Raw genomic sequence first — 8,618 nt, 5'->3', positions numbered from 1 at the left:
TCCTTCCTGATTTCTGTAGAGGGCCACTGCAACCAATAAAGTGCGGAATGTGAGTTGAGACGACTCTTGCATGCTGAGTGATGACGACGGCTACCTAAACCCACCTGCAGTAGATTCCTATGCGCGCGCACGGCTTCCTCCCAGCCTCGTCACGGAGGCTCCCGTCGCTTGCTATTTAAAACGCGCCCCTTGCACGCAGAGAGCCACAAGCATGCCTCGTCTCTAGAGAGGCAGAGCGCGTCGCAACGACTTGGAGACGCTTTGGTTCAGAGAGAGAGAGAGAGAGAGAGATCTGTGCAGCCGCTGCTGAAGCAGAGCGCAGGAGTTTGATCCCAACTCCACTACTGCAGGTCGTTGAGACACGGCGACCTTATTCTCAGGGGTAAGTTTCTGGTGCTGAAATATCTCAGACTGCTTTAGTTTTTTTTTCTCTCTCCAATGTCCGCGGTTAATCTGAGCTGCGCATTCCATTGTTATTACGACGTTGATCATGAGGAGTGATTAAAGTAATATAGAGATGGTATAAACAATGCGACTTTACACTCTTGTGTGTAGTGGTGTTTTAAATTCTGCGAAAGTGTCAGCATAACTTGTTGCTGATAAAAAATAACACTGGATTTGTGGTTGATGAGAAAACCCTGGTTTATTTTTTTCCCCCTCATGTAAACTTACTCATGAAAAGACTGAGATAAAAACCATTTTAACCTCACGATTTAGCATTTTTAGGTGAAATGTCCATATGTATAAATGTAAAAAATTATATTATGTCGACGCAATTGTTGCAGAGGGAAACAACACGCAGTGAATTTTGCTATGATCGGGAAAGATTTTAAGGATTAAAAATATTTACTTTACGTGCTTAACATCTGAAAAATCTATGTATGTTGCCAAAAGTGTACATTTGAAACTTTGCACTGTTCGTTTTGTCGCTGTAGGAACATGAAACCAAAATAACTCGCCTCTAATACGTACGCCCCGATTAACCAAGAAATATTGCAGCACGGCCTTTGTTTTTCGCTTGTATAGTTTTTTGTTGTCTAATCATGTCCTCCAATTAAATTCATTTTTCTTCACATGCTGTGCAATATGCAAGCATAACATTAGGATCCTGAAACCACATTTTCACATCGACTGACGAAACTTACTCCAGGAAAAAAAAGAGAGAACTCAACCTTTTTAGCTTCAGAAGGCACAAGAAAGTTGGTCAGCACCTTTAAAAAAAAAAAAAAAAAAAATGGTTATAGAAAACTGGTATTTGCTTTTATCCATGAATTCTTAATCTATGAAAGCAAACAAGTGTCCTGGCTTTGGAAGAAATAAAATAATAATCTGTTGCTATGAAACGAATCAGGAATAACATGACAAACGACTTTGGGTTGTCGTCTCTGTTCATGAGGATACAAACTGCAGCAATTATCTAATTTGTGACCCCATATTTGTATTTTCTTCCCAATCATTCTTGTCAGATGCCAGAAGGCATGTAGACCTTAATTAATATTTGCTTGCTTTTGGTAATAGGGTTTTGGTTATTTTAATCTCATACCATCCAGACACAGCATTTCCAGAAAAGAACCTATTCCCGATATTCATTCCTCTTTCATTTCCTCACCCGTGCCTGGTTATTATCTCAGTGGGGTCCAACTGAATATGGAAAATTAAAGAGCCACCGGAGTAAGTTATTCCAGCCAGAGTTCACAGTATGAATCATAAACGAGCGGCACATTTTCTGAAGTCAAAAACAGGGGCCACCGCACTCTGATCTCTGTGTTTTTGAAAGTTCGACTTCTCTAGATGAATGTACTGGTGTCTGCAAAGTTAGTTTTGTATGATAAACCTGTAGGGAAACACGTCAGAGCCCAACTTTAAGTTTTTGTGGTACAAAATTCAACCAAAACTGCGGCGTGAGAACAAGCAGCGCACACAAGTTGACGTGAAGGCTGAGCGCTGACCTTGGTGCTGAATTCTTTCCGCTCCGGACACGGTGCCAGCCCTCTATATACCGACTGCGCGCGCAGAGCAGCGGCTCTACCGTTTTTCTGACACGCGGCACATTCCTTGCGACGCAACCCACGCGGTGAGATGCAGACAAGTCGTACTTCTCCTTATTCCAAAGAAAAAAAAAACGCAATCCTTCGAAGTCGCTTTGTGTTAAAAAACAAGTGCGATAGAGCTGGCTGATCAGTTAATTTACAATACAGACATGATCATTTCATATATTTCATTATTTACAAAAGGGGAAATCCGGTCTAAATTTCGGCATGCTTTATTTAAATCGGTGGTGTTGTTAGATAAAGTCAGACTGGGGCACAAGATTTGATTATAAATAAAGTTGAGCAAAAAGTCTGTATTGACGTTTTATTTATGAATTTCAAAAAATTTAAATGGAAAGGTTTATTGTATTACTATTAGTTTAAAAAAAAAAACTAGATTGCAAATGGTGATGGAAGTTTTGGTGTCACTAGACTCATTTTATTTCTTTCATTGGGACATGTACGCCAGAATGCATCTTCTGTGCTGTAGTGAAATTTCCCATCTGACTTCAAGAAATCTTCACTGTTGCACAAGTATCTAATGATCCACTAAATATTGAAAGTCTGACTGCTTGGATGGAAAATATAATAGAATAAGGAAAGACTAAAGGACTATTCTCAGTTCTGTTTGCGCTGTTGTGACTGTGAAGCAAACAAAATTTTAAAAATACACTGTAAAAAAAGGAAAATTCAGAACAAATGTTACATGGAAAAGTTGCATGTGCACATACAAAATGGGAAGCCACATGTTTAATCTAAATGTCTGTTTCATCTGTTGTGCCCCAGTGTGACTTTGTTGTACAATGCTCCTGGATGAACGACACAAAAACTCTGCTTTCCTACAGTATTCAAATCACTGACTTGGTCCTTTTCAGTACAACTTATGTTTTTTTTTTTATCATATTCCCATTTACAGACTTTTGATCCAACTTGTGACTTTCAAATTAAGTAATATAGCTGTTTTTTACAGTGCAATCTCAGCTGCACAACAGCAGTGTGTATAATTTAGTGTTTATTCTATTGTTCTTCAATGAATTGGCAAACGTTTTGTAAATTCAAGTGGATCATTGGACATTCTATTTACTAGCCATAATGTTTTGTGAAAATGTAATCTGGAGTATTTTATGGGGCATAGATGTATCCTGGGGCATGTGCCCCAAATAGATCTATGACCTTAGGAAAAGGCTTCTTGTATCACCTAGGATTAGAATTCTGCATTATTGATGCTGGTATTGGATTATGCATTAAAGTTTTATTTTACTTGAGAAGACAAAATGTCAGTCTCTTAGGGGGTTCCATATTTTCCTCGATTCATAGACCAAAGACAAAAAGATGGCCTTCAATTGATTGTAAGTTCCGAGGAGTTTGGATATATGTACAGTAGATGTAGGCTGAGCAACAGAGACAAACGGATTGATCATCTCAAGATTTTAGTCTGAAACTTGGAAAATGCCAGAAATTTGCTGGTAGACAGTAGAGCTATGAAAAGGTGTGTAGATGGGAAGGTCCCACAAGTGGGGTGCCCCACGTAAGACTTTAAAAGATGAAGCAAGTTTATTGTATAGCAGCCCTGATACACAAGGTAATTCAAAGTGCTTTATAGAAAAACAAGGAACAGGGGTAAGTAAAATGTCAATACAAGAAATGTTTTTTAAAATAATAAATTAGAAATTGTACCAAGCATAAAAAAACAGGAGCTTTAAAATGAAAATTTAAAACGGCAAATTATCAAATTAATTGATGAATCAAAATGGGGGAGCTTCAGTTAACTGTAATGCTTTTAGTCCTGCTTTAAAGGACCCAACTGTTGCTGTACATGTCAAGTTTGCAGGCAATTTGTTCCAGACCTGAGGAACAGGTAAATTAATTGCTGCCTCCGTTGAAGTTCTGAAAGCTGAGTAAACTGAGGGTTTTAACAGGTTCATTCATGACGAGCAGTTTCAAAATGTATGTAGGCCTAAGACCATTTAGTCCTTTACTGACCATAAAGCATATTTTATTTTTTTAAAACTAAACAAGTTATTAAATTTTCAGATTTTTATGCATAACCACACGTTGAATGTTCATGCTCTAAATAACAAAGACTACAGTTCAGTCCACAAATGTTGCATGGATGCTTGATTTAGAACGGCTAGGTCTGTTCTAACATGCCTGAATCAAATAGCTAAATTCCCTCTTCAGCATGTCATTCAGCTCTGCAGAGCCTTGGTAAGGAACCACTGATTTGATTCAGGGGTGCATTTAAAAGTTGAAGGATGGTAGCTTTCAAGGACTGGACCTGGGCATGCCTGATCTAGACCAATGTACAACACATTACAATAACCCAGATGAAAGATGATAAAACCATGAATAACGCTCTCAAGATCTTTTAAAGGTGAGATTAGATTTCGCTTAAGAAATAACATTTGGGTAAAAATCCCTAATCTATGTGTCTATTTATAGTTGCATTTCCAGAATTACCTCCAGAAAGACTTCAACAAGCTAGTAACCCAAAAACAATGACTAAACAGAAAACAGGATTAGTCTTCCCAAAACAAATTGCCTTTCTTCAGCTTCATCTAGGTCTTGTTTGCCTTCAGACGATTCATTAAAGTAGATTACTGCTGTTTATCTTAAACGACCAGAACTATTGAACTAATACTGCACCAAACCACATTTGTGACACTTTATGGCTGCTGCACTTATTTTATTACTTATTTTATTAATCTTTTTTTTTTTTTTGCATGCCATTGGTACTTTTGTTTTTATAGTAAGTTGACTGGTTCTTCTTATCCCAAGCATTTCATTGGATTGTTGACTGCGTTAACTTGCATATGACAAATTAAGCAATTCTGTTATTAGCCTTTAGGGGGCTAATAAAGCAAGAATGTTGTTGGGAAATGCTAAAAAGGAAGATTGTTCTTCCTATATCAAAAAACAATTTTTTGCCTCTTTAAATATGGAGAAAATCTTTTACAATAGACAAATGCAGCAACTCTATCAAATTGTTCCATCCCACATTTCACTGAATGTCTCCTTAAGGGATTGTTTTCCATGTTACTCGGCTGTTTAACTAATGGGTTGGCTATTTTGTGAATATTGTTCAACCCCCGTGAAAAAGCCATGTTTGCATCCAAATTATTAATGCTCTATAGTATAATTGCTGTTGGTAATTGAATGTCATGGGCATTTTCAAATGCAAATCCCCTGTAATTTATTACTTGCAGTATTGTTCTAAATATTAGCTTTTAAAATGGTTTGATACATGTATCAGTTCTTATGCGGTTCCTTAGGTTTGCTGAGGTGTAAGCAAGTTATAACACTTTGTAATTGCTCACAAATACAATTCTAGTGTCTTGGAGGGTTGCCTTGGGGTAAAGATTAATGCCAAGCAAAATTTAAAAAACTGACCCTGAGTTGCTTTTTATTGTGTGAAAACTATATCTGAAGTGAGGGTTTACAGATAGATATGGTGTCAAAATAAGGTGAGATCTTTCCATGTAATCCATGCAACATTTATTAAATGCTCAGTTATATCAATAAAAAGTAAAAGTACATTCTCACATTCTGGGACAAAAATACTGGAGAGGCCTCTGTGGAGTCACATAATAACTCTTATCTTTTGCAGAAGTATAAACTACAAGTGTAACCAAAGAAATGATGTATGATGATGTTCTATTTTCTACAAGTATTAAATGATTTATCAAGTTAAAACAAATGATTGAAAGATGATTGAGAACTGATGATTAAAATAAAACATTAAGGTTTAGAGATTCTTAATCAGATATAAATGAAAGATATATAAAGTTATTCATTTGTGATGTATCAATAAAAAGAATAAAGTGATAGTTTTATAGAGACCATCTGCACTATAAAAGCAATGCCAAAAAAGGGAACTGCGGTTGTTTCCTCGCAGAAGACCATCGAACAAGATCAGATGGAGAAAGACGCTACAGATGAAGCAAAGGACCAGAGAGACAGCCCAGCTGAGCGATTGCATTAAAAAGAGGATCAACCCGTGTGCCCTGGAAGGACTGTGCCTCGAAATTGAGAATCTGATTTCATCTATTGCCTTTTTACACAGACAACTGAAGTGAACTTGATCGTAGAACAACTGATTGCTCTAAGTTTTAGGCTTCTGGAAGTCCTGAATCACCCTCTGTTATACCTCTGGGGTTTCCTTCAACTCTTCAGCCTCTGGAAGCTAATGTCTTCTGAGACATATGACAACAAAGTTCCTGTTTGACCATCAAAACCTGGAGCATCAGTGCCTGTCCACTCAGAGGAAGAAAACTGAAGATTAAGTTGTCTTTCCTTCAAGAAAATCCTCCCGTTTCCCAAAGAAACATCCAAATCGGGTGCATGGATGAGTCTCAGTCTTCCAAACTCATTACTTTCAGCATCAGGAAAAGACTGGTTGAATTGATTGATTCAATTCTATTATTCAAATGATGTGTTGCTGAATTTAAGCTGTTACTGACCCCTGCAAGAGTGTTACTAATTAAAGAATCCATATAAAAGCCTAGATAAATTGTGGACAGTTAATTATTTGAGTCACCAGGCAACAAAAGTCTTGTTGCCTGGTTCTAAGAGATTTTAGGAGTTTTTATAGGTTGCCTTTAGCCAAGCTTGTTATAACAGCGCCCTTGGGACTTGTGCCGAGTTACTAAAATTAACCTAACCCATATACCAAGAGCTAGTTGTAATATTAGGGAATGAGCAGCCGTTAACAGAAGTTACTGTCGAGGAGTGGATGACTGCTGTGGGCTACTCAGTTGTCCAGACCACCAGTTGAAGAAGGGCGAGACTTTTGTATGATGGCTGTCAGAGGCTAGGCGAGTCACTTACCGACACCAGCTTAAACAGAACTTTCAGTAAACCTACTTAGTAAGACCTTTCAGGTTTAGGGAAGTCCAGACTCGTTGGATGGAGAGCTGGATTGAGGAATCCTCTCAGAAACAGGAAAGCAGGTGCTCATCAGACAATGACAATGGCTAGTATAGTTTTAAACAGCTTCTGTGCCTTGTTTGACTGATTTTAAAAGGTTAACTAATAGCATTTGTTTCCTCTTTTCAGAAACTTTCTTGGGAACAAACGTACAAGTGAGCACACGCACGGTCACACACAATCATAATGCAGGAGTCGGAGCCCACCGTCTGCCAGCTGCAGCCCAACATCATCTCAGTGCGCCTTTTCAAGAGGAAGGTTGGTGGTTTGGGCTTCCTGGTGAAGCAGAGGGTGTCTAAGCCACCTGTCATTGTGTCAGACTTGATTCGCGGTGGAGCAGCAGAAGAGTGTGGCCTAGTGCAGGTGGGCGACATTGTGCTGGCCGTCAACAACAAGCCCCTAGTGGACCTTTCTTACGAGCGAGCATTGGAGACTTTGAAAAATGTGTCACCTGAGAGCCATGCCGTTCTGATCCTTCGTGGGCCCGAGGGCTTCACCACCCACTTGGAGACCACCCTGACCAGAGACGGCCGTCAGCGCACGGTGAGGATCACCCGACCCGCCTTCCCACCTTCAAAGTCCTTCGATCAGTGGTCCCCTCTGAGTGCGTACAGCCCTGGGCAGCAGCTCACCAAGGAGCCCCAGCTGAGGGCTATTGAGAACCTGTCCTCTCCTTCCATCACCCAGACTCTCTTGCAGAAGGGAGGCGTGCAGGGCCAGGATTGTGGTCGTGGCGCTCTCCTGTGCAATGGGCTGGAAGAGAACAATGACCTGCTCAAGGAGATTGAACCGGTGTTGCACCTCATCAAAAACAGCAAAAAGGAGATTAACGGAGAAGGCCAGCGGAATGCCGGGAGAAGAGATGCAGAGATTCAAGTTGCATGGTAATTTTTTATGTGATAAAACATTATTGAATGCTTAGTTTAACAGTCTTTGTCCTCTATTCCCATGCAAGTTGATGACTGCAGTTGGAGCCCAGTTAGAATTACAACTGAGACCCTTGAGGGGGGCATGATTTTGGCTTATAGAAAAGGTTGCACCTGGTCTGGTTACTGAAATAATTCCTGTTCCCTCTGTCACCATGCAGTCTCTGAACAGCCAGGCACATCTGTGTTACATTAGCTGTTACATCCAGGCTGTCAGTACTATGACTCAGAGTACAGTGGTGTACATAATTCATGTCTGCATGCTGGCCTCCAGTAAATCTCACTTAAAGTGACAGTATTTGCAATATATTTGTCAGCTGCATTTCCTAATTCACTAAACCAACTACGATGGCTCCATAAAATGTCTTACAAATGTTTGGCAGCTTTCCCTTGATTCTGATGCTGCTGAATGCTATTAAGTTTGTGTCAAAATCCAGCAAATTTGAAATGTATGGCAGAATGTCCACAGTTTTGCTACAATTGAAATCATTTTCATGAGATGTGTAGTGTTTTGCATAAATAAACATATTGGTTCTTTATCAGCTTGTGAGCGATTTAAAGTTCACAGCTGAGAGGAGCTCAGTGGAGAAATGTCAAATCAGTAGTTCAGCTGTCCAGGATGTCTTATGATGAAAATTTAATCAGGAACATTTTCCAAAGGGTCATAAATGTTACACTTGACTGTAGAATACGTGAAGTACTGTATGTGCTCATGTGGGAGCACATACCAGCAATT

At 39.3% G+C, this 8,618-nt stretch overlaps 1 protein-coding gene across 1 annotated transcript in view; it reads left to right on the top strand.

Annotated features, from left to right (window-relative positions):
- Positions 1–229: 229 nt before the first annotated feature.
- Positions 230–8,618, top strand: part of nos1 (nitric oxide synthase 1 (neuronal)) — a 62,096-nt gene continuing 53,707 nt past the window's right edge. The window contains exons 1-2 of the mRNA XM_047381733.1: positions 230–382; positions 7,086–7,840. Of these exons, the coding sequence (XP_047237689.1) occupies positions 7,143–7,840 (698 nt within the window). The 5' untranslated portion in view covers positions 230–382; positions 7,086–7,142. The remainder of the gene's footprint in view (positions 383–7,085; positions 7,841–8,618) is intronic.

This window comes from Girardinichthys multiradiatus, chromosome 12 (assembly GCF_021462225.1).
Source record: "Girardinichthys multiradiatus isolate DD_20200921_A chromosome 12, DD_fGirMul_XY1, whole genome shotgun sequence".
In the NCBI taxonomy this organism is placed as follows: Eukaryota; Metazoa; Chordata; class Actinopteri; order Cyprinodontiformes; family Goodeidae; genus Girardinichthys; species Girardinichthys multiradiatus.
Note: the sequence above shows the minus strand (reverse complement) of the source record. Positions and strands in the feature narration are given on the sequence as shown.